Raw genomic sequence first — 26,920 nt, 5'->3', positions numbered from 1 at the left:
TTAGACACTACATCTGTTCCTTTTGCTGCCTATCTGGTTCATTATTGTAGTCATACCTTGTGAAGTCAAAGCCTGTATGTTTTATTCCCACTTTGATCTGCTCTAAGCAGGCTATTTATTGACCATATATAATTATATACATTTTCCTTTTCTGGGTTAAGTATAGGTGACCCATCCACCTTGGTAAAGACCAGTGATAATTGTCTTTTTGGCAGGAATGGTGACACATCATGATACTGAGTCCCAATTTGTCCCTACTTACTTTCGCCCTCATTATCACAAGCTTTTGTTGCCCTCGACAGCTCCAGGCGGGTCCAGCTCCCGCCTTAGATAGATAGAGAGGAACAGTCAGTTTATTTATAAATCATCATATAACATATTTACAATACATCAAACATTAAGATCTTACAATGTTTCTTACTTTACTAGCAAACATATGCATAATGTCCACTGAAGAGAACAGTGCTCAATTCAATAATCGACAAGCTAACTTTTCCTGCTGGGAACTAGAGAGTCTGTGTTCTTTCAATAATTTGTAGTTGCCCTGATACCATTTTCCATGTGCGCCTAGCAGAAATCCCATAAATGTAATGACATTAACATTAGTCAGTTCCTGCACTTGATCTTTTAGGTGTTGGTATTTCTTAACATTTTCCACCGCTGCATCCACCAAAGATGTTAATTTAATTTCATACCTAACTGTGATGTCGACAACCAGGGCTTGGTCTCCTTTAAAAAATACCAGGTCCGGTTTATATAGTTCATCCTGTTCATCTCTCAGCAGTGGCTCTTGGAATACTACCCAGTCCTTCTTTTTCGCCTCCTCAGCCAACAATTCACATAAGTGATTGTGCTTTTAATCCTGGCATCCTGTACCACTGGGCAGGATCCAATAATATGTGTGCAGGACTCATTCTCCACTTGACAGTGTCGACAAGATTTAATTTGACTTTCCTGTCTACCCCTTGTTAAAAATTCTCTTGTTGGGTAGACATTGGCTCTCAACTGTGGTGATGAGCTTTCTGTGGTGAATGCCCCTATAAAACTCTAACCAGTTGTTACTGATCTTATCCTTCTCGAAGCTGGAAATACCATGGCCCTGGGAAACCAACTTGGTCCAGTTTGCAAATTCCTGTTTTCTCCAGTTACAGGGCCTCAGAAAGATGATTTATGGAGCATGTATCTCCCATTCTGAGACTGGTTCCTCACTGCTGGGCTTCCCGGATATCACCATTGCTGTTTTTGGGTCCCAGATGGATGGAACTTTTCCCTTATCCCCTCCTGCTGCAATCCATAGTTTTTCACTTTCTCAAGTCCCTCTTCTCAAGCCACTGCTCATATTATCTTGTCCGAAGACTGCACAATTCTGTGTAGCTTTCGGACCTGCACACTGGGAATCAGTCCCAAGAGCCTGGTGATACCTAGTCCTCCATCCCGAGTGCTGGAATATAGGATGGCATCACACATACTTACTGGGAGATATAGCCATTCCTTGATGGCCACTCGAATTGACAAATCAAGGGTTCCCAGGCTTTCATGTCAGCCTGGTCTGCCAAGTAGATCAATTGTGGGATAGCATATCCTTTCAAGATGTCCACCTTCTGAAATGGCTTTAAAGCAGCCTTCCCAATCCACTGTAACCAATCCTTTACTTTCTCCAGTAGTTCTGGTTTTGATATTCCTCTCCATGGGTCTATGTGTAGGCCCAGGTATTTCTCAGAACTCCTGGGTTCAATCATATTAAGGAGAGTGCCATTAATCATCCATGCTGGACAGCCATTGATGGTATATGAGTCTTTTGTTGGCTGAATGTAAAAGCCGTGGCACTTTTCTCCCTGGGTCTTGAGGCCAGTAAGATTGCAAAAGACCTCCAATATTTCAATATTTTTCTGCACCCCTTCCCAAGAACTGCTTAACAGAACCAAGTAATCCGCGTAAGCTATAGTTGTTATATTCTTCGAGCAGTGTTGGAACCCACTTTCTTCTTCCTCCAACTTGCACAGCAGAGGGTCCACAGATAAACTGAATAATATTGGTGACATTGGATTGCGCTGTTTTACACCAATCCAAATCCCAGTGGGATCCGACTGTTCATTCTTCAAATCGATTCGGGTGGTGACATAATATAAGTTAGTAATCAGGGCGATAATATGACTATCCGCGCCCTTCTGCTTAAGAGCCAAAATGATGTGAGAATGGCTCATGGTGTTGAAGGCTTTTGCTAGATCAACAAAGACTACCTCCAGGGGTTGATGTTCCCTTTTAGCATTGCAAATCAAAAGCTGTAATAATTTTAGATTTTCTGAACATCCTGCTGACCTTATAAACCCCCTTTGGCTGGGATTAATGGGGCATGCCTTAGTCAGCCTTGGTCTGTGATATATAAGTATGGAGTGGAGTGTATTACCCAGTTTATGTCTAAGTAACTGAAGATTGATCTGGAAGCAATTTCTAGAACTCTTTCATCCAACATCTTTATGGAAATAAATATTTTCTTAAAAGGAGTCTTTCACTGAGAAGCAAAATTAGATGAAAAATTTTAAATGGAATTATTTTATCTTGAAAAATTTAGAACTTCAAAATGTCATAGGAAAATATGGCTTTCAGTGATAGTTTTAATAGGAAAATGTCAAAATGAATCTTTTTTTATTTCTCATTTTGCTTTGATAGCTTTGAAACATTTCACTTTGAAAAAATAAAAGCAAAGCCAGGAACTGGAGTACCAACAGTATGTTTTCCAGCCAGTAACAAAAGCTCTACAGGAGCACTTGTTTATCTTATTTTTTTACTTCTCTGTCCCCACCCAGTGTTCCTAGGAGGAAAGAAGCAAGTAAACACAATGAAACAGTATCTCCTATGGCTGAAGGTGTTGAATCAACATCAGTGCCCCTGAACAGAGTGGAGATCCTAACTATAAGCAAAGGGAGAATCGGGAATTGCTCTTTGGCATTAGGAACATCCCTTGCCTCTCTGGCAGAGCCCTTGAAAGACTTGAGCAAGTATTTCTGGCTGGTATTCAGAGGGTTAAGGCAATGACCAGATAGTAGCCTTTTGGCACCAAGCTCCTCCTCAGCAGAAGGAAGGATATAGCTGTATGAACAGCCTGCTTAACAATGGCTCACATGTCCCCTGGGAACTGCCTGCAAATAGATTTCATCTTGCTTTCTCTTGTACTTTTCAAAGCTTCCTGTTTTCTCACGGTCCTTTTGGGCAGTTTACAGTCTTTCTCCCTCTCCTCCTCTCTTTGAGGAAAGGAACACCCTTCTTCTGAATCCTGAAGAAAAAAAAGAAAAAAGAAGAAGAATGCAAGGGAAAGAGCACAGCAGTAGCTAATCACAGCTAAGCACAGACTATCTGAAATGAGGGAGTAGCAGCTGTCCCTTCTGTTTCCTTATCCAGTTGCAGCCTGGATCTGTGTTTGATTTTTGTCTGAAGAGCGAACTTCTCTGTAGCTTTTAAAAGCCTGAGCCCATGCTTCCTTGTTTATTTCTGTTTTAAACAAAAGCACTGAAGAGTTCTGAAGGAGTTGCACTAACTGGTGCAATAGTGCTAATTCTGATTTGAAGAGGAAGCTCCTATGAAATTTACAGTTGCTTTTAGTGCTGAAGTCTAATAATAATAATAATGTAATAAAGAATGCAATGAAGTTTTCTCCAGCCTAGCAAAATGCACTTTGCAGCAGATGTTTTGAATGCCATTTTTTCCATCTAAAGTCACGGGTTTAGATCAGGAGTCAAACCCAAAGAAAATGTGAGAGATAAGTACTTTTGGAAGAAGCAAAACAGACTGACAAATCTAGAAGGATGATACTTCATGCTTAGGAAGACAAAATCTAATGTTGAACTAATTCAGCTTTTCTAGCAAACTGTACTGAACTCCATTTCACCAGCCAGTGCATCAAAGTGTGTTCAGCAGACTTGCAGCTGAGGTCTTTCTCTTCAGGGCTTGAATTTAATCCTATCTAAACTAGAGAGCCTGACAAAAGGTCCACAAGTAAACCATGTCATTCCTGCTATCCTAAGATCTCTTGCATGAGTTTTGCATCTCCCAAAGTGCTAAGGTGCTCCGTGGTGACTTCTGCTGGGGGTCCCTCCCATGCAACTGGCTCTGGGTCATCTTTCACACTGCTCATCAGTGCTCACACCCCTGTCCTGTCACAGAAGATGATCTTGTACACCTTCCTAGTCTGCAGACTCAGGCTGTTGTTTAAGCACTAGCTGTGAACTCCAGCTAGCTCTGAGTTGCCATCTTTCAGCATGTGAGCCTGAAACCTGCTCCCTTTGCCCCATGATTCAGAAATCATGGACATTCATCTGAAACTTGTCTTGTGCCTTTTGAAAGGGACATCTTTCACACAGAGCCATGGCTCTGAAAAAAACAGTTTTCATATCGCCATTTCTTTCATTTTCCTGCCAGTCTGGTACTTTTTCCTCATGTCCCCAGAAGAGATTTCAGGATAGGAACACATTACACATCCCTAAGCCTGTACATGACTTTGGGAAATGGAATCCTACCCCCTTTATTCAGAGGCACAAAGCTTTTATGCTGTAAGGAACTATCCTTTAGGAAGTCCCTTCTCTTTTGATTATGAAAACATTTTTTGCCTTGTCAGAAATAAAAACCCCATTCATTTCACTGAATATAAGTCATCTGGCAGATTAGCTTTCTTTGAATGCAAAAGAGAGACAGTCCTCTTTCCTAAGTGGATGGATGACCCTTGGAATCTGATATCTTACTTTTACAAAAATAACTCATTTTCAGTGGCTATTCTTTTTTCTTTTTCTTTTTTCACTTTGCTGATAAATATATTTGCTAGAATGTTCATTTTAGCAAAATCACAGAGAGTAAATCACAGAAGAGCACTAATGTAGTGGAAGTAAATATTTTTTTTAAAAGAAAGTTAATATTTCCAGACTTTTCGTTTCTGCAACATTGACTCAGCTCTAGCTCTTATTTAAAAACAATACCACCTCAAATTTTTATATTAGTGAACTGCTTCCATTTTCCCTCAAGAGATGGTTTAAAAGCAAAGGATACAGTACTACTCCACCGAGGATCATTCCACTACCTACATTTCACCTAGATATTCCAGGTGATGGCTTTGTGAATTTGAATCAAAAAGTACTGTAGCAGACCTTCTGTACTACCAAAATCAATTAAATCAGAAGTCAGCTTGGACCAAAAATTTGGTGGAATCTCAGTAATCGCTTTTTAATAATTTTCTTCCAGATGAGTACACTGCTTGATATAAGTTTCAGTTACTCAGTAATAGTGATTCTGGCTCATATATTAATAAAGATCGTAAAATAAAAATTCTGATGGTAAAAGTATTTGTCTAAAAACATTCTAAAAAAAGAGCTTAAGTAGAAAGCAAACACAGAAGTTTGCGGAGGATGGAAATAGCCACTTGAATGTGAATAAAATTATAAATCCTGATAGGGTAAGACTAGAAGCTTGTAATAGTGATGTCAAACTCTCATGTCTTGAATCATAGAATCATTGAATCATTTAAGTTGGAAAAGACCCTTAAGATCATCAAGTCCAACCATTAACCTAACAATGCCAAGTCCACTGCTAAACCCTGTCCATAAGCGCCACATCTACACATCTTTTAAATACCTGCAGGGCTAGTGACTCAACCATTTCCCTGGGCAGCCAGGTCCAGTGCTTGACAACCCTTTCAGTGAAGAAATTTTTCCTAATATCCAATCTAAACCTCCCCTGATGCAACTTGAGGCCATTTCCTCTTGTCCTATCACTTGTTACTAGGGAGAAGAGACTGACACCCACCTCACTACAGCCCCTTTCAGGTAGTTGTAGAGAGCGATAAGGTCTCCCCTCAGCCTCCTCTTCTCCAGACTAAACAATCCCAGTTCCCTCAACCTCTCCTCATAAGACTTGTTCTCTAGACCCTTCACCAGCTTCGTTGCTCTCCTTTGGACGTGAGAATATATTTGATTTATAAGGGACCAGACTACAAAAGGACACATCTAGATAAACAACAACAATGAAAAAAAACCCTTATTATTTTATCAAATGGAAACCTGCATGATCAATGGCTCGAGCTGTCAGGAACAGCTTCAGGGAAAGCTGAGTCATTCTTGCAGCCCCATGACTGTTTAAATTCCAGCTTACTCACCAGAGACACAAACACAGAAGCTGGCAAACAGAAGATAAGAGGATCAGAGAGAAATGCAGGAGCAAGAAACAAACAAAAAAAGGATTTTATTTTTCTAGCTTTAACCAAAATGTACAACCATTTCATTTCCACTTAAGGAGAAGTAAATATTCTGCTTGACTTTTTCACAGAAATCCTTAATTGCTTTTACCTTGTATCTCCATCTCTGCCTGGCATTGTTCCTGATTAAAGGCTAGATTTATAAAATACAAATGAAATGGTTCACCAGGGCAGAAAGTTATACTTTTAATTTCATTCAAGTTAAGAGCCTTTCAGGTTGCATACTTAAGCCTCTCCCCTCCTTACAACAACATTCCCTGATTTTGGGGAATCCTTGACTGTGTGTCTTTCCTAGTCACCAAATTTAAAAAAAAAATGGCAGCGGTACAGAAGGCCCTAGATAGAACAAACTCAACCGCTTATTCTTGTCTGTAGGGGTTTTTTTTGCCTTTATCTTTGAAAAACAAATTGCAGCCAGAAGCTGCCAGGGTTCAAGTTGAGAAGGGTAGGTTCTATTTCCTTTTAAAATGTTCTTCTTGGAAGTACCCCTACAAAAAAAATAATTTTCATTTTTACTGGTTTTGACAGCTGTGTGGAAAAGAATTTAACAGAATGCACAATTTAATGGGACACATGCACTTGCACTCAGACAGTAAGCCTTTCAAGTGCCTCTACTGTCCCAGCAAATTCACCTTGAAGGGGAACCTAACCAGGCACATGAAAGTCAAACACAGCATCATGGAAAGAGGATTTCATTCTCAAGGTAATATTTTTCAGTTATTCTCCGAGAGGTTTGAAGGTGCATATCAATAAACCCAAATGGGCTTTGTACTACAGATCTACGATCTCGTACCATAGATCCAATACGATTGCAAGAGATTGAATCCCATAAGCCTGGGAGGTTGTTATTAACTACCTATATTACCCCAGTGCTATAGTTCAGAGATCCCCAAGGTAGTGACCCTTGTGTCAGAGACCTTTCAGACTAGATATCTGATGACACAGAGGTACAGACCGAGACAGAGTAGTAGATGGAGACAAAATGAGACAGTACTTGTGAGCACAAAGGAAATAATTTTAGCACACTAAGTTGCTGTTGTCAAATGTCAGGGAAAATATAGTCAGTAATGTTAGAGCAGAGGATTTATCAAGCCATACCAAACTTGTACTTAAGCCCAGGGCTGTCCATTACTGTGAGGAAGGTGCAGTATCCACAGCACCACAAAGCCTCTCCCAGCGTGTGGGTATCCCTGAGAGACAAACAGGAGTTAGCTGGTGGAGACTCAACCTTAGTAAGACTGTGGCACATGTAGTTGGCCAGGGGAATGATTGGAGGACATGGCTGACTGCATTGATTTTCCTGAGGAAATTAAAAATTAAAAAAAATATTTTTTAATAAATTTTACAGTTGGAGGGGGTTGATTCCCAGATGCTGACAGGCCACAGCCTAGCAGCCATGAACAAGCAGACATTTTTTCCCAGACACATCTGATTAGGAGTTTATAGTTTTTCTCTCATGTTTGAGGTACATCTCCATTGTTTTAAACATGGGGATAAATCATAAATACATTCAAAGCTGACAGAAGCAAAAAATCTAGTAGATTTCACAGGTCTTGTTCACTACTTATTGGATTCTAGTCTGGAATGGGAATGGAAGCCCGAATGGCTCTACATCCAAGAGCCTTTCTGCTTAAGATATGTTTATTCTGTGATGTATTGCCATAGCTGATATTAGATAAAGGCCATAAGCTCAGACCCAGTTTACAAAGAAGGATGTGGACAGGAGAAGACACTTCTCCCTCATCTCAAAGTATATGGATTTTTGACCACTCAGGGTATCCTGCAAAGCATTTCCCACATCCTGCCCACCACATACACTTCCTAAAATCAGCCTCATGTGTGCACGCATGCCAATGCTATCTAAAGAAGCGGGGGAATTAGGAGAGATTGTTTTGAGAGTTTGAGTATCCAAGATATTTTGCTTGTTAAGACTTCTGGATAAATAACTCCTTCATGAATAAGCTTTCTTGGTGTTCCTCAAATTCAGGCTTTAGGGCAGCCTAGCACATATGGAAAATGCATACTCTAATGATACTTGGGATAAAATGTACCAAGATCCTAACAGATAATAATATAAATGACTCTTTTTTTCCTGTAAATCTCCTATAGCACCATGTTAGTTACACAATTAACTGAAAGCCTAAGTGCTTTTCAGTGTGCAGAGATTCTTCAGCCCTTGATGCTTATCAGGCATAAAACAGTTTATGAGGGCTGCCACCTGCTCATGAACCATTTTAACAAATACAACCTGTTGCAAAGTAGCATCTCTGTCTAGTAAGGCTGCATAAATCCTGCAGAAAATTGATTCAATTACTGAGGAAAAAAAACCCCAAAACTAAGCAAGTAAAATAGTGGCTCTCATAGATTTTTGCTATTGGGTGAAATCCTCACCGCAGTACTGTCATCTTTCTTTTAATTAAGATGGACTATGCCTGCAGCATCTGAATCATATTCTGTGCATCCTGATGGTCAGAGCACATTTAAGTCCACAAATGCCTTCTGGGTAACATCTGGGTTTCCAGCAAGAGGAACAGAAAGGAGATGCTCTGACAAATATTAAGACAAACTAGATCCAGGACCACACTCAGATTTATACTGCACAACTCAAAATCACCATTTGATTATAATGATTTCTTCAAGATGAAGCACTATCTACTGCATGTAGCTTTTCAGTGGCAATAGATGAGAGAGGAAAAATCAAGGAGAGCGGCGGTCGTAGACTGACAAGACATGATTGTGTTTTCATTTTTACAGTAGTAACTTCGAACCAGAGGGTCCATAGAACAAATATGTTAACGTGTTTTTAAACTCTTCCACTCCTCTGGAAAAAATGTACAAAACCTGGGACTTTGATTTTGGCATGTGATGGTTTAGATCAAAGGGTTAATTAAAAAAAAAATAGGAAGGAGGAAGTCGGTAGGTTCACTGGCAAAAATAGTTTACAAGAGGCCAGGGCACTTCACTTCTATTCCTAGCTCTCTCATCAAGTGTCTGGCATGTACAACACAATGGCTGTGAACTGGATATGATAGTACTTCTTTTTACAGCATCTCAAAGGAGATGCCATGTGATGTAAACAGAAAAGTAGTTGGAGATAGCTGGGTGGAAGACCAAGGTAAAATATTAAATAGAAGGCCATCTCATGTTTTTTAACCATGTGTCACATAGTAAAATTTGCTATATATAAATTGTTGTTTTTCTCCCCCCTCAAACCACTACAAGGTTTTGGAAGAAGAATTTCTCTGTCCCCGACAAATGTTTTGAGAAGCTTGGAACAGGAAGAACCCTTTGATCTTTCCCAGAAAAGCCAAGGGAAGGGAATCTCATTTCATTTGGATGGTGAGAGTGCCAAGGGAAGCTCACGTCAGGAAGAGGAAGACAACTGTTATGAGACAGAGCATTACAGCCTTGACATGTACCATCACGACAACAGCAAGCTGTATGTGGCTCAAGATCTGTCTGGCAAACCTGAGTGCATGATGAAGGGCTGCAATGAGAAGGAAGAAATGCTAAGTGAGGGAGGACTGGAGAAGACAATAGGAAATCAGACAAACAGGAGAGCCAAGGAGAGAGAGACCTTGCAAACAACAAAGAACACCTCAGCTTTAGATACTTTGAAAAGGCCAGACTTGGCCATTCTCTCTCTGATTACTTGTATTTCAAACACAGGAACAAGGGTTTGAAAGAATTACTGGAAAGAAAAATGGAAAACCAAACAATGCTTACAGGCATTTAAATGGATATTTTAAAACAGCTGGAAAATTGGAACCAGATAGCTTTTAGCATGAACTGTAACTTACCAAAACCTGGAAGTTTGTAGTAGTCTTTAGAAATAAACAAGCCAAATTAATATAAATAATTTAAGGTAAAACACATACATTAAAAGAATAAAGCAATCCAAGGTCACCAAGAAATGCAATAGATATTGAACACTAACATTTTTATACTTACCCAACTGATGTAAAAGCAGACAATGGGGTGGGTACAGAAGTTTATTTTCTTTTATCTGGGATGGTAGAGACTTATACACAATTTTCTAGTTATCAAAAGCAACATACTTTAGTGTTTTATTTATTATCTGAATAAATATATATGAACATTTCATCATCAGCAGCATGTAGCACTTAAAAGTCTTGCTGTAATTACACATAAAGCAATTAATCATTTCACTGAGAAAATGATGTAATTTTGCCATTTATCTTTTCAGTTTATCTTGGCTAGCAAGGATGATTTTGAAATTCCCTGGTCCATTCAGATTTTATTTTAGAAGGGATGCCAAAAAAGAGCCCTTACAGGGCAAGGAGTACCTTACAGGGCAAGGAGTACCTCACAGAGGAAAACTGTTTTTTGACTTCCTCTTATCTGAGTCAGAAATTTTCCCTTATTTCCATGGCTTGACCTGTAAGCTCCAGGCATTTCAGAAGAATTCTTTTAATGCAGTTTTTAATGAGTCATTCCCAACTTTTCATCCTCTAATTCCCATACAATTATGTTCATAACAAATACATATACAATTATATGTTCATAAAAGCACATTTCATTAAACACATTCCATTAACTGCATGAATAGTTTGACCAGCACCTTAATTCCTGCATCTTCAAGATATATGACAAACAGCCCCAAGCCATCCTGTTGCTTTTAAGGAAATAAAGATTTAATAAGTAGTTTAATTATTCCTGGGATGTCATTTTGACATCCTAGCTCAACAGGTTAAAACTTACATATATGGTACATCATTTCTAAATATTACTTCATTCTTCATTTACCTGCCAAGATCTTGATTTGAAATTCCTTGTTATCATCATGCTCAATATATAGGAAGTTATAAATATTAAGTCATATACTTATGGCTTGCTAAGGCTAGAGGCCTGAGCTGCAGCTCTGCTATTATAAGAAACCTCTTGCCTTACAGAAGTAATTTGTACACCTACCAGTTAATCAGCATTCACAGGGTAATAGTCCTTATTCATCATATAAAACTGGGTTTGTGTAGTCTGAGGTTGCAGAAGATGGTTTAATTTTTCAGGGCTCAAACACAGCGCAATAAAGATTCTGAATGAAGAGCAGAGAAAGCTATTGATATAAGAAGCTTTAACGTACAGGTCACTCTTCTAAATGTAATTAACTCTACAGCTGATGTACATACTTTTTTTAAATAAAAAGGGTATACAAAGTTGATGTGGAATGTAGGTCACTTTAGGACTAGAATGAATGATGTGTTTCAAAATGAGGTGTATTTCAGAGAGACATAGCCATGTTTTTCCAGTGGTGAACTGTTTTATTATATACATTCAACTTCCTTGCTTCCACTACAAGATAATTCCTCTTGAAAAAGGAGTAATCTTTCAAGGAAAACATTGTGGTCAAGCAGAAGAATCAGAAAACTTTCAGGAATAATGTGTACAGCTGCATTCTTTCTCAGTCTAGAAGGGAAATGCTCAGGTAGAAATTCATCATTAATTCAGTCTAGGAGACTATCTTTTAGAAATGGGAACAAGTCCTTTAGTTACCTTCTTGGCAATATATTGCCTTCGCCTGACAAAAGCTCCTATTTTAGAACGTATACAGCCAAGAGCTGGGAGCCACTGAGTCTCAGAAATGTCTCTCTCAAGGTGATGTAGTTCCCAGCTGTGCACTTTCAAGATTAATTCATTCCACCTTTGCAGCCATATAAGTTCCTATGATAAAAGTTGAACTTGTTGCAATTTCTATAATGGTCATCATGCAGATGAGTTGAACTTAGCAAGTCACTTCATTTCTGCAGTGGGTAGAGCAGAAAGGCATGCAGTCCTTGTATAGCCTTGTTGTCTATAAATTGGGAAGTGTTACAGGACAGCTAGACAATCCTTATCAAGAAAAAGACAAATGGTTACATATTAAGAGCATTCCAGGCTAATGGAACAAAGGAGACATTTTCAGCAGAGCTCAACTCCCAGCAGATAACATCATAACCACAAAAAATGACATCTGGAAGTATGCAGTCCAGAATTCCTTTACAGACTTCATAAGGAAAAGTGTCAGAGGTTTCCTCAGGAAAGGAACTCACTGCAAACAGTTATGGGTTGTCTGAATGGTTAACCCAAACACTTTCAACCGTACCTTCACTGCAGCCAATTTATCCACTTCTACAGTCCCACTTGTCATTGGAGCAAAAGCAACTGTCAACAACATACAGCCAGGTAGAAAGGAGCAGAGGTTGCCAGAATAGCAATGCTATTTGGGAAAAATTTGTAATGTAAATCCCTTTTTATGCACTCTTCCTAGAAAGTGGAGACTATTTCATTACAATGAGGCCTTGAGACTGTGCCTGGTCACACAGTCACACTAAGCTAATTCACAAGTGCCCACAGCTAATTCATGTTAGTAGTAAAGAACTCATCTAAAACTGTAAGTGACCAGTGTCCTGGTTTCAGCTGGGATAGAGTTAAATTTCTTCGTAGTAGCTAGTATGGGACTATGTTTTGGATTTTTGCTGGAAACAGTGGTGATAATGTGGAGATGTTTTAGTTGTTGCTAAGTAGCAGTTACACTGGTCAAGGGCTTTTTCAGCTCCCCGTGCTCTGCCGGGTGCACAAGAAGCTGGGAGGGGACACAGCAGGACAGCTGACCCAAACTGACCAACGGGATATTCCATACCATATGACGCCATGCTCAGTATATAAAGCTGGGGAAGAAGGAGGAAGGGGGAACATTGGGAGTGATGGTGGCTGTCTTCCTAAGTAATGGCTACGTGTGATGGAGCCCTGCTCACTCTGGGGGGAGTGAGCGAGTGGCTGCGTGGTGCTTGGTTGCTGACTGGGGCTAAACCACGACAACAGTCAGAGGAATTGCAAACAAAACCATTGCTGAGATAAGGTGGCAGTGCCAAATGACTCAAGCAAATGGATTAGATGATAGTCCTCCCTGCTGCAGAACCCAATGCAGCTGGGTCTAAGACACTTATAAAGAGGCCCCAAGGGACAAATTAAAAGTGAAATAACAGCCTTCACTGTGAAGAACCTTGCTTTTCAAACATAAGTTATTTTCGCACTATTTACATTGGCACCATTTTGGGAACAGACAGTAACAGCCTTAGTTTTTTAATAGCTTTGAAAATGCTTTATAGAAATTTGCTCTCATAACCAAGTTATTTCCCATTTTCAAAGGATTAGCTTCCTTATTTTGCACTGAATAGAGGCCCAGAGGTCCTGTAGAGACATTGCCTGTGTCCTGGACCTTAGGACACTCATTTTCTTTTTTCCTCCTTCCTAATCTGAGTCTACATACCTTTTCCTTGCAATGTGTCATGGTTTAGCCCTAGTCAGCAACTAAGCCCCACACAGCTGCTTGCTTACTACCCCCACCCCAGTGGGATGGGGGAGAGAATCAGAAGAGTAAAAGTGAGTAAGCTCATGGGTTGAGATAAAGACACGCAAGCAGAGCAAAACAAGGAATTCTTTGACTACTTCCCATGGGCAGGAAGGTGTTCAGCCATCTCCAGGAAAGCAGGGCTCCATCAAGTGTAACAGTTACTTGGGAAGACAAACACCATCACTCCAAACCTTCCTCCCCCCTCCCCCCGCTTTATATGCTGAGCATGATGTCACATGGTATGGACTATCCCTTCAGTCAGTTGGGGTCAGCTGTCCTGGCTGTGTCCCCTTCCAGCTTTTTGTTCAGCTGACAGAGCATGAGAAGCTGAAAAAGTCCTGGACCAGTATAAGCACTACTTAGCAACAACTAAAACATCTCTGCATTAACACCACTGTTTTTAACACAAATCCAAAACATAGCCCCATACTAGCTACTACAAAGAAATTTAACTATCCCAGCTGAAACCAGGACACAATGTCATGGGGAAAAACAAGGGTATCTGTCTGACTCTCCTCTGCTGTTTGGGTTTTCAGATTGTGATAACACAGCAAATTAAAGACCAGTTTCCACAACATCTATATTAAATCACATCCGTACCATTTCCCTGCATTATTATATGAAGCCTAGCTTCATCCTCTTGGAGATCATCAGAGCAAATACAAGTAACCAAAAGCTCATACAACTGAGATGCTTTCCAAGCCAGATACTCAAGAAGCCTTGCTGAGGAATGGTAAATTGGCAACACTATAATGAGTCTGGGCAAGTGAAGGCACAAGGTTTGTTAAATTAGAGGCTTTTCTCCTGTAAAGGGCAGCAGGGATAATTCTGACACTGTACAGAACAGAATAGGTGGATGAAAATTCAAAAGTTGGGTTAATAAAATTTGAGGGTAAAGAAATACGATGTATTTACTGAGAAAGTCAAGCTGTAGGTAATCTTGGACTGAGCTGTTCTGAGTCTGGCCACCAGGACTCAGCCATTTCCTTGTGAACCTGAGTTCTCCTGGCTGCTGGACATCCTCCAGTCTGTGAAGGCAAAGACAGGTGTTATGCACTCAGCAGCTCAAAGGATAAAACATTTTATGATAATATTAGAATAGAAGTTTATCCTGTGCTGTATCCTATAAAACATGTTCTTGGAAAGTTACCACACTCACATTTTTACACCTCTGTATTGGTTTAGCGGCCATTCTCTGATTTCTCTCTTTATTCGTTGCTGCTGTACTCTGCTGTTATGAGTGTACAGTTAAGAAGTAATATAAGTACTATATTTATTATTCCAATAAGTTTTTATAATTATTAACAGTTTTGAAAATAAGTCATGTCTGCTTAGCTGAACAAGATGTAAGAGAGTTAACATTTTGTACTCCTAACAGATTTTGCAAATGATGTGGTGTATATGTATTTCACACAGAACACTGGGTTCCTATTTAAAGCCCCAACTCAAAAAATGGACCAATTGTCTGTGAATATTTAGCTTCTGGCTTTCTATCTCAATAGTAAAAACATGTATGATGCATTGTATTAATTTAAGCAAATAAATATATACTGCAAATGTTGCTGTCCTTTGTATTGAAATAGATCTGGAGTTGTTGGCATCCTAACTATTTTATATAGTAAATGCATGGGGCTGGTCTGACAAGGTCATACTTCACTCAGCACCACTGAAGAGTGGTCCTTGTAAAGGGAAGCCTAAATGAACAAGAGAGGACTAGTTAGGAGACAAAGGCAGAAGGGCTCCCAGGTCCTCTGGGACAGAAAGACTGCTTTATTATTACAGACTGCAGGGAGGACATAAAGAACACTCTGAAATGATTATGGTATTTGTTAACGTAGCCTCAGACAAGCTAAAAAAGAAAGATGCAATCCTTATCTTAAAGACGTTTCAAAGATCTGCATCCTGCAAAAAGAGAAGGAAAAAACCCAACCAGATGTGTTATAAAATTGAAGTTAAGAAAGTAGTAATACCTTTATAATTTAAGGAATAAGCAGAAGACACTGAACTCAGAGGCTCAGAGTTTCTTTTTCTAATGGAAAGCATCACTTTAAGTGATGAGTAAACTCTTGGATTTGTTTGTTTGTTTTAATGAGATCCTGATGGAATTGGCATCATCAGACTTCACAGAGACAATTTTAAGCTTTTAAGTTTTTGAACACAGAGAGAAAGCAACTGGAATGCTGGCTATAAAATAACTCAAGTAATAAAATAGCGATATTCAGTTTCTAACTCTCAGAGTTATATACCTTAAAAAGTGCAAGAAGGCTTATACAAACACTAGAAATACATGTAAGAAGCTAAATGAAACAGAACTAAGCCTTTTTTGCTTTCTTATTTTCCTATTTTCTTATTTTCCTTCTGTTTTAATTGCAGGTAAAACCACTATGAAGATTATAAGCTAGTTCTACATGAGGAGGTGGATATGTTTCTTTAGCTGGGGAGTGACCTAGTTAATTTCCATGTGACTCAGTATAAGTGATACTCAAAGTTTCCTCTTTGCTAGCTGCAAAAATACAATCTGGAAAAATCATATGTTTGGCCCTTTTAACTTTTGTTGAAAACTGAGCTATGCTCACTTATGTCTTCAAACAAGCAGAAAGGAAGTAGAAGAGAAAGAGAGTCTCTCAGATGAGCCTGAACTGATAGCTAAAGCCACTTTCCATTTCAGCTGTGCAGTGGACTATGTTGATCTGTAAGTTCTGCCTGTATTCCTTACCTATGGTCAGGTCAATATTGTCATCACCAGTGGATGAGGCAACTGCTGTTCTTGCTGTTAGGCCAAATCCACTGCCCGTTAAAGACATGGAACAGACCTGTGCTACTGGTTATGCATGCTGAACTGTCTCCATGAAGTCCTTTTTACTTTCATATGTGCTACAAATGGTTTGTGGTAAAGTGAAAGTCAATTCTGAAAAACTTTCTTGCTGATCATGGTTTTAAAATTTACCCTTTTAAAATCAACATCCCTGAGATGGCCAAAGACAAGAAAATAAAAATTTAATTTAAAGGTGGAAAATGCAATCGCATCCACCATAAATATGAACCTACTATTATTTTCTTGCACAGTGAACTTGAACATGTGCTTCAGCTGCATGGTTAGAGCAGCATGCAATTTTGCTCTATATTTTTGTTTGCCCTTTCCAGACAGGTGGATTCCATCCCTCCCTAACAGGCTACGGTTCCTGGGAAAAGCCCCATTGTCATAAAAGCCAAAACCCTCATGTCAGCACCAGCCACATAGCCAAGAGTTACTTTGCATTATTTGTCTGTTATTGTCTGCCCATTTTACTCCAACAGTTAAAATGGAGGAGAAGATGACTTGGGCGCCAATATTTTTCACTTGCTTTCCCAGGGCTTTATAGTCTTCCTTGGTTCTGCCCAGGCTCTGGCTTATAGCATCATTTTTGCCCACATGGAAGAGTAACAGCAGACAGTAAGTAATCTGTGCTCTTGACAAGCTGTGGCACCCTCTCTGTGATGTCTCGGATCTTAGCTCCTGGAAGGGAGCAAGCCTCTTGTGACTCCCTGTCAGGTTGGCATATGGGTGCCTCAGTGCCTTTTAACAGAGAGTCACCCACTACGAGCACTCGTCTCTTCTTTATACGGTATCCACTCTGTGCTGCTGCTACAGATGCACCTTGTAGACCTTGCTCGTCTACAGCTCTTAAAGCTTCATATCTGTTGTTGGTAGTGATGGTGGAGGGTGAGGACTGAAGCAGAGCCCTGCTTTTGCAGGTCACCAGGGTCCAAGGTGCCTCATTCTCAGTGATGTCCGCTACAGGAATGTGGTTCTGAAACCACCTATCTATCTCTGCCTTGGCTCCACTAATACTGCACAGGCTTTTAACTGTTTCCTGCAACTCAGCCACCTGGCACAACAGATCATCAACCTGTGCACTCCTTGCACAGGTACGTACCTTTACACCAGGAGAAGGGTCTTGGCACTAGTTGCAACCTACCACCTGTACTGAAGCCTCCTTCCTTACCAGTTCTGTTTAGGTAGATGCATCAGACATCTCTGGGGCTTTTTTCCTCCATAAAAACTTCTCAGACGAGGAGGTATAATTGCTAATTGTCTCCATGAGGTGGCAGCTGAAGTACAGTAATGGCTTTCATGCAAGACCTAAATAACCAATAATGGTCAAGGCCAGTGTTTTAATAACAAGTCTCCTAGGCAAAATATCTCTAATCACTGCAGAGCACAGCAAACTGCAACAACCAACGGCAAGTTTTAACATGTACTTTACAATCGGCATGGTAAAGACTGGACAAACTAATACTGAGAGCAGATGAATCAATGCTGTGACCAGCAACTGTTATTATCTCAAACCCTTCGTGCCCCACGTTGGGCGCCAAAATGGACTGTCTAGGTAGATGCATCAGACATCTCTGGGGCTTTTGCTGTGGGAACCATGGTTTTAGCTCTGAGGCAAGTGCCCACCATCCTGGCAGAGACCTAGAGAACTTCCCCGGACTGTGGGCCTACAAGCAGGATGCAGTGCCTTCCCTCCTTGCCCTGCCTGTATGAACTGATGCGTCACGCCCTGGCTGATGCGCCACGCCCTGGTTGATGCGCCACGCCCTGGTTGCTCATCCTGGTCGCTTGTGCTCCCTGGGGGCCATTTAAATTTCCTGCGGTTGCTCCTGGCAACGCCCAGGCCGCATCATCCTCGCTCACAAGAGCTGCAGGACTTAGTGGGCTGCTTTTCTCTTCCTCGGGTTTCCCTGGCTCTAGGAACACCCTTGTCTGCCCCAATCTAGCGCCCAGCCATGGAACTTACCATTGCTGCTGCTGCATTTGTTGCTGACTGACCAAGCTGTCGGTTACACCATGTTTAAAAAGGAAAAGGCTTTGCTAAAGTCCCGGTAGATAACAACCACAGCCTTTCCTTCATCCACTAGGCGGGTCACCTGGTTATAGAAGGAGATCAGGTTGGTCAGGCAGGGCCTGCATTTCATGAAGCCATGCTGGCTGGGCCTTATCCCCTGGTTGTCCTGCATATGCCTGTTGAGCACACTCAAGATGAACCACTCCATAACCTTCCCTGGTACCAAGGTCAGGCTGACAGGCCTGTAGGTCCCCAGATTCTCCTTCTAACCCTTCTTGTAGATGGGCGTCACATTCGCTAGTTTCCAGTCATCTGGGACCTCCCCTGTTAACCAGGACTGCTGATAAATGATGGAGAGTGGCTTGGCAAGCTCCTCTGCCAGCTCCCTCAGTACTCTTGGGTGGATCCCATCCAGCCCCATGGACCTGTGTGCATCCAGGTGGTGCAGCAGGTCGTAAACTGCTTCCTCCTGGATTATGGGGGTTTTATTCTGCTCCCCGTCCCTGCCTTCCAGTTCAGGGGGCTGAGTACCCTGGGGATTACTGGTCTGACTGTTAAAGACTGAGGCAAAGAAGGCATTAAGTAACTCAGCCTTCTCCTCATTCTCGGTGTTGATGTTCTCCTCTGCGTCCAATAGAGGATGGAGATTCTCCTTGGCTCTCTTTTTGTTGTTAATGGATTTGTAAAATCATTTTTTGTTATCCCTTACAACAGTGGCCAGATTGAGTTCTAGCTGGGCTTTTGCCTTTCTAATTTTCTCTCTGCAAGACCTAATGAAATCTCTGTACTCTTCTTGAGTTGCCTGCCCCTTCTTCCAAAAGTGGTAAACTCTCCTTTCTTTCCTGAGTGTCAACAAAAGCTCCCTGCTCAGCCAGGCCGGTTGTCTTCCCCGACGGTTCGTCTTTCAGCACTTGGGGACAGCCTGCTCCTGCACCTGCAAGACTTCCTTCTTGAAGAAAGCCCAGCCTTCCTGGACTCCTTTGCCCTTCAGGGCTTCCTCCCAAGGGACTCTCCCAACCAGTGCCCTGAACAGGCCAAAGTCTGTCCTCTGGAAGTCCATGGTAGTGGCTCTGCTGACCCCCTTCTTACTTCGCCAAGAATCGAGAACTCAGTCATATCATGGGCGCTAAGCCCAATATGGCGCCCGACCACCACATCTCTGACCAGTCCTTCTCTGTGAACAGGAGGTCAAGTGAGGCACCTTCCCTGGTAGGCTCACTTACCAGCTGTGTCAGGAAGTTATCTTCCACACACTCCAGGAATCTCCTAGACTGTTTCTTCTCTGCTGTGTTGTATTTCCAGTTGATGTCCAGTAAGTTGAAGTCCCCCACACGACCAAGGGCTACCGTTTCTGAGACTTCTGCCAGCTGCTTGTAGAATGCTTAATCTCCAGAACTCCAGAACTATGTGCTCCCCAGCAGGAGAGTAATGGAAGGTCACTTCTCAAAAGAACATGAGTCAGGTTTTTTTCTGTGTCAGCTTGGTTCAAGGTGCTCTGTATGCCACAACCTGACATAATGGGAAATCAGTTACAGGCCTTGTCTAGCTAGAAACTAAAGGTGTTAACATTTAAAATTCCGGTATCAAATGATTCCTTGTTTTAAGCATAATAATTCAACAAGTCAGGTTAAAGGGAAGATCACCTGCTAGCTCACTGAAGCTAAAACTGGCCATTTGGGGATCCCCAGTGTGACTGGTGGAGAAAAGAACATTATGGCAGTATAACTATTATTACCAAGAAAATATGTTGGTGCCCAGTTTAGTTTCATGCAGAAAATAAAACCAGGTCATTTTATCAACATTCATAAGTTTTATTTCAAATGCAAACTATGTAAAAAGCAACCCCCTTTTTGGCTTTACTCCTTCATGATTAAGTGAGAATAGTGAGATAGATAGCATGGGAGATTCGCTTCACTTCTTCCTGTCTAGAGATATATCCTCAGTGAAAGAAACCAAATAAACAGGCACTTTAATACAGTGTTCCTATTTTTCTCCTCCTCCTAGGATAATAGTGTCTCATTACCCATCACCCTTTACCTCTCCCAGGCTTTTTGGAAAAGATGGCCAGGAAAATCAGATTTTCTTCTCACACACATGAAGAATCCATATTACTTTCACCATAAAGATGAAATTTGCTCGAAGAGCAGCAGTTAACAAAAAAAAAAAGGAAAACTCCTGTCATAATAAAAAGCCCAACTTTCCCCAAACTATTTAATGTAAAGGACACAGCTCCTAGGATTTCTCTCTCTTAAAAATACTTCTGGGCTTTTAAAGTTGAAATGGCTGGTTTTGAATATAAATGCCATTAATAATCTCATGATTGAGTAGAGTATCATAGGCTGAGGAAAATATGGAGACTGATGGGGTGAGCTGTTGCTATAGTGATTCTGATAAGATACTTTCCTTGTCCCCATGCAACCATAATAAAGTCTAATTTAAAAACAACACTTGCATTAATTATATCTTTTCCTGGTATCCTGGCATAGAAAAACATATATAGAGAAATGAAGAACTGTACAACACAGTAGATTCCTTGCTTTGGGGAGATTTTTGAATCTCAGCAATTTCTAAATATGTCAGGTTAAAACTTGCTATATTAAAGCTCAACAAAGGGTTAGTTCTGCTGGAATCTTTACTCATCTCTCTGAAAAACGATTAACACAAAGGCTGTAAAAATGGAATATGTAAGTAAAGTACTGTTTTGATTGTTACTGTTTTGCTAGTCCAGCTATGCTCATCATTACTTCAACTAATTCTCTACCTGCTTGAAAGCTGGTACAGAAGTTATTGACTAGATTAATTTTTCAAACTGAAAAAGAAATTTTTGTGAAAGCCTGTTTGTAATTGGTAATTGCTGAAATTATCTTTGTACCTGGTTCACTGTGCAGAGTGAGAGAGAGATCTCCTGCTAAAAAGTGCCAGAAGATCAGTTCCTAGCAGAAAGCTAGTACCTGCTAGCTGCATGTTGGAAGTAAGTTTAGAACCTTCTGGGTACCAAAGAGTCCTTATGTCACGGGCTTTCTTTAACCAGGGCTATCTGTGAGAGCATGTGATTTTAGGAAATAAATTGCTTCCAAGCTAGTTAGATGCTTCATTTCTGAAAATAAATGCCTTCAGATCCTTTAGAAAACCTCCATCTCTTATCCACCAAAACATGCCATCATTAAAATCAGGTGTATTCCCTCATCCTCGCAACAAGACAGCTCCCCCAGCACATTAAGGGCATCAACGCCAGGGCAAAGTGCATAGCCATTGTTAGAATTAACGTGTTCCCAAGCTCAGCAAAATAAAGAGATAAGCAGTGCAGCCAGCAAACTCCATGACCTGCACAGAAGCTTGCAACTTAATAACTACTATAGCTATAGCACACTCAATTTAAAACTGCCATTGTCTCAAGCTCCACATTGGGCACCAAAAAGGACTGTGGTGGGTTGACCTTGGCTGGCTGCCAGGTGCCCACCAAGCCGCTCTATCACTCCCCTCCTCAGTGGGACAGGGGGAGAAAATAAGATGAAAAAAACTCATGGGTCGAGATAAAGGCAGAATGCCCCTCCTCCTTTCTCTTAGCTTTTACTGCTGAGCATGACATCATATGGTACGGAATATCCCTTTGGTTATTTTGGATCAGCTGTCCTGGCTCTGTTCCCTCCCAACCTCTTACCCACCCCCTGCCTACTGGCCTTTGTGGCAGGAGGGTTGTAGAGACAGCCTTGATGCTGTGGGAGCACTGCTCAACAGTAGCCAAAACACTGGTGTGTTATCAACACCTTTCTAGCTACCAATACAAAGCACAGCACTATGAGGGCTGCTATGGGGAAGTTAACTCCATCCCAGCCTGGCCCAACACATAGTGCTAAGCTTAAACTTAACCAGCACACCCCTTTCACATGATATTAAAAAGGAATGCTTTATGGATATGCATAAAAAATACTGTCAACAAAAGCCAATAATGGAAGAAAACAACCTATAACTAACTGGACATTGCTATTACAGTATTTGCGAACAGCAACTTTTTAATGGTGTCTAATGTACAGCCTAAATTTAACCTAAAACAAAATTAACATCATTTTGTCAGAGACCTAACTCACTGAGAGCTGGAATCCACATTGTAACAATGTTGTGTTTTCCATTTATTCTACTCAAATTCTTTATGCTTCACAAAATATGTCCCAGAAATACATCACACACTAGCTTCAAATTAGTGCAATGTTATACCCACTGATACAAGCCTTGACGCTTTTCAGTTTGGTCGCAGTTAAACTTGCACAGATTACAAGTGATGTATTCCTCTGGCTTGAGTATCAAAAACTGCAATATAGAAGCATCTGAGCAAACCACTTATTCTGCAAAGTTGTTTGCTTTCATACCATATGCAGCCTAAGCAAAAAGAAGGTGCTGGCAAGAGTGCGCTACAGAAATACAAATACTGAATGGATCTTACTAGTCAATTTAAGCAAGGGAAGAGCCAAGCTTTACATTTGCTGCAAAACACTTCACAAACTGGATTTGCACCATTCAGGTTTCACCTTTTCAGATTTGCTGCCATAGTCCTACAGTTCAAGTTAACCTAATTTTGACCTACTACCTGTGCCCTTTTCATTCTTCACTGCTATAGTGATAGTCCGATTTCCTTGTTCATTGGTGTCCTTCTGCACCCCATGAGCAAAAGGGAGGCAGGGCTACATGATAAGCTGTCAAGCAGAACAAATGAGGTTTTCATATGAAGCATAAACACCTGCAACAGAGGGGACAAAATACCTGATGCTCTCCTCTAGTTTTAGCCACAGCCACTGACAAAAAGGCAACCATTTCCAAAAAGTGAACCATAGGTGTATAACCAGGTCTTGGCTACCAAGCAGTCTACCATGAATCTGTCTATATTTCATGCAACATCTCAATGAGCAACAGTTTGTTGATTTTTTTTGCTCTTCCAATCATACATTTTCCTGAGAAAATATTTTTAGCAATGAGAAATAAAAATCCTGGAGTCCTTCATGATACATTTTTTTAACTGTTCCATAATCACAGTAAGTTATCCAATCACAGTACTTCAGAGGCTAACTTCTAGTTAGTGTAGCTCTTAGTGTATTTAACTTCTAAGCCCAGTGGAACAGGAATGTCCTTTATTCCATTGTGTATGATAGCAAGCAAATTAAGGAAAAACATGGCAAAACTGACTCAAGCATTTTGTCAGGCAGTTTGAAATTTGTGGGGTCTTACCAGCTTTGTGATTGTTTTACTCTTAGATAGTTTCTTGACTGAGGTAACACAGGAAAAAAGATACTAGTGCCTTTGTCCTTCTCTCCATCAGTCTACACTATAAAACCAGCACATGACTTGCCATCATTCAGCCATACTGACAATCTTCTTACGAAAGGTGGTGCAGAACGGGAATTTTCATGCAGTGGAACATCAGAGGTCCACTTTGGTTCCAGTTCAGCTTCTGTGGACCCCACAAGAGCTGATACTGTTTCCACAGTAGGAAATCGTGAAACTGCTTGTATAGGTATTATTAGCACCCACATTAGTCTCCTGGATAAATTTTTTTCAAACATTGTAAAAACCCCACCAAAATCAATAGAAAGACAGACAGAAAGAAATCCCTTTCCATGCTAACCTGTAATATGGCCCGGAATGCTTCAAAACATTTCACATTCTTAATGGATCTCTAGTCCCACCTTCTTATAAGCATTACTTTAATTTACAAATAAGAGATAAGAAATTAAAACAAAATCCTGAGTAAACCCAGGTAAGTGGATCAGCTTTACAACATGTACACTCAACCCAACATGCATTTTCAAGTTAACAGCTGTGGCAGGCTACACAACTCCTATACCCAACATCCGGACACTAGAGAGCCAACACTACTTTCTGCGTATCTTTCATCCCCAGCTCCTAACTTAAATTTTCACAGAATAAAATTGACAAAGTCAAAACCCATGTCCAAGTTCTAAATATCCTGTTCTTAAAAATCCATTTTCAACAAAATACTTGTTCTTGCCTTATGAGAAGCTCTTCCACAGTTTCTTGTATGTTCTACAAGTCATGACCATCCTGAATCACCCCGCAGAAAACCATCTCTAATGGCAATGAATCAACACCATACCTTATCTCATAAATTGCCTTCACTCTCTCTTTTATTACTGAATACAGTAAGATATTCACAACCACTGACATTCCCAGCAAATTTTCTGCCTGATCTGTAAACCTTTTAACTTTTTACTTATTTGTTTTGAACTTGTGACATTTAAACTGTTCAGCATTTTGAGTACACACTGGTTGCAATGGCACAATAATATATTTTTTTGAAGTAAAGAATAAATTCTCTCTCATTTTTAATCTATTTTGTTATTTTATACATGATGTATGAAGATAAAGTTAAAATGGCCTAACCTTTTCATTTGAATGGCTACCCCCACTTTTGCCCACATCACAATCCTTGTGCTACTGAGTAGTGTGACTCAAAAAGTTAAAGCTAATAAAAAAATAACAAAATTTCTATTTGAAATAAATTGTTCACAAAAAAAAATGAATTCAACAACTTGTATTAAATATCTTCTTTCCTCAAGAAACATGTATTTTTGTCATGGTTTTAGCTGGGATAGTTAATTTTCTTTCTAGTAGCTGGTATAGTGCTGTGTTTTGGATTTAGGATGAAAATAATGTTGATAACACACCGATGTTTTAGTTGTTGCTAAGTAGTGCTTACACTAGTCAAGGACTTTTCCAGCTTCCCATACTCTGCCAGGTGCACAAGAAGCCGGGAGGGGAGGGGGCACAGCCAAGACAGCTGAACCAAACTGGCCAAAGGTATATTCCATGTCATATGATGTCATGCCCAGTATATTAACCAGGGGGAGTTGGCCAGGAGAAGCAGCGATCGCAGCTTGGGGACTGGCGGCGGTCAGTAGGTGGTTAGCGGTTGCATCAGTTGTTGTTTTGATTGGCTTTTTTCCCCCTCCCCAGGTTTCCTCTCTCTCTCTCTCTCTCCCCCTCTCTCTCTCTCATTATTTTCCTTTTGATTATATTATTGTTGTTGTTGTTATTATTACTAGCACTTTTACTGTTTTATTTTAAGTATTAAACTGTTCTTATCTCAACCCATGAGTGGCTAGGGAGAGACCCTACCGTTGAGTCACGAGGTTCAGGCAGGACCCCCTTGCTTTCTGAACTCCTTCTCCAAGAGGAGTCTAGGTGCGGCTAAGTCCAGTCTTAGTCTCAGACTTGGTCAACAGTTTATTTTCTAAGGGTTGTAGAAGTAACCACTCCTCAGAGTATTTGTTGTTAGTAACTAATTTGCCAGATGCCCCGGCCGGTAGCGTTCAATGAGAACGATCATGGCTAGATTAATGAATATGACAATTTATTAAAGCAACAGATACACAGTTCTGGTAGAAATGAAAAAGGTTTCTAAGTTTTCCTGGGGAAACACTTGGTATAACCAAGTGCTCAAATCTTACCCGAAGGCGTCCCGGGGGGGGGGGGGGGGAAGAGAGGCTCAGCCTGTCGACTGGTCCCAGAAGTCAGAGTGGTACACAATGGTATCTTCCTTAACACCCTCTTTCTCTTAAACTATTTTATATTATTTTTTACCTTTCAGGTGGAGCTTGAGTGACACTAGTCATACATACCTTTATTATGATTGGTGTAAAATTTTCTTGCTTTGCTTTTAAAGGTGTAGATTAGAAAAATTCAAAGCACGTGCCCAGTGAGGGGTGGTCGCACCTTAGAGGCGGGTAGCTTTTGGGATGGAGGTGTGTTTTGGTATTATAATGATGAGTTCACCAAAAGGACAGCATTTTGTCAAAAGCATGACAGACTGTTGGCTCAGGGTGGCAAATGTGCAGTGTACCAGCTCCATGGTACCTCGAGTTCCCATTTATCACAGAGCCTGGCCACAGTGTCTCCACACCACTCCACCCCCTGGACAACTCCTCTTAGAGTCAGTACACCAAGTTCTCCTGGCATTGCCGACATCTAAGGTTACGAGCCTAGGGAAGTTCCGTGGAATGGATTTCTCACGTCAGCTGCACTCTACCCTGGAAGCTTCTTCCATGCTGTACCTTTTCTAAAAACATAAGTTTAATTTCTAAGTCACCTCCAGCGATTATTCCACAGTTTAATGCAATTAAAAATCCTTCCAAGGAATCTCAACATAAAACTTCCACAATAGCATTCAAACACATTGAAAATCTGTTGGCTTAAAATCTACGCACAGAAACAGCAGGGTTACCTCACCACAAATCCTCTCTCTGTTATGCTAATGTTTCTATCATCCAAAAACCACCGTGACGTGAGAAATAGAGACATCTGGACAACGGACCACCAACCTGCCGTAGCCCCAAGGGCCCTGTGAGGGCTGGCAGGCCTGGGGGCAAGATGACAGCTGTGCTCTCTGGTGGTTCCCAGCAGGTGCTGTGGGAGGCAATACGGCGCGTGGCAGTTCGCTCGCTTGCTTGCCTCCCCAGCTGTTGGGGCTGTGCGTCTAGAGGCACTGCGCCC

The 26,920-nt window shown here is 40.9% G+C and overlaps 1 protein-coding gene and 2 long non-coding RNA genes across 4 annotated transcripts in view; 2 read left to right on the top strand and 1 right to left on the bottom strand.

Moving 5' to 3' along the window:
• Positions 1-10,435, top strand: part of LOC142049442 (uncharacterized) — a 29,591-nt gene extending 19,156 nt beyond the window's left edge. For both annotated transcript variants that reach the window (XM_075077162.1, XM_075077163.1), the window contains 2 exons: positions 6,767-6,941; positions 9,461-10,435. In XM_075077162.1, the coding sequence (XP_074933263.1) occupies positions 6,767-6,941; positions 9,461-9,921 (636 nt within the window). In that variant the 3' untranslated portion in view covers positions 9,922-10,435. The remainder of the gene's footprint in view (positions 1-6,766; positions 6,942-9,460) is intronic.
• Positions 1-26,920, top strand: part of LOC142049855 (uncharacterized) — a 704,768-nt gene that overhangs the window by 463,998 nt on the left and 213,850 nt on the right. The gene's annotated exons all lie outside the window — the stretch shown is intronic.
• LOC142049443 (uncharacterized) lies at positions 11,996-25,976 on the bottom strand. Its single transcript, XR_012657720.1, has 3 exons — positions 25,879-25,976; positions 14,505-14,617; positions 11,996-12,085 (listed from the first exon to the last, which is right to left on the bottom strand). It is a non-coding gene; the product is annotated as an uncharacterized LOC142049443 (long non-coding RNA).

This window comes from Phalacrocorax aristotelis, chromosome W (genome assembly GCF_949628215.1).
Source record: "Phalacrocorax aristotelis chromosome W, bGulAri2.1, whole genome shotgun sequence".
NCBI classification, from domain to species: domain Eukaryota; kingdom Metazoa; phylum Chordata; class Aves; order Suliformes; family Phalacrocoracidae; genus Phalacrocorax; species Phalacrocorax aristotelis.
The sequence above is the reverse complement of the archived record's forward strand: the minus strand, read 5'-3'. Positions and strand labels throughout refer to the sequence as shown.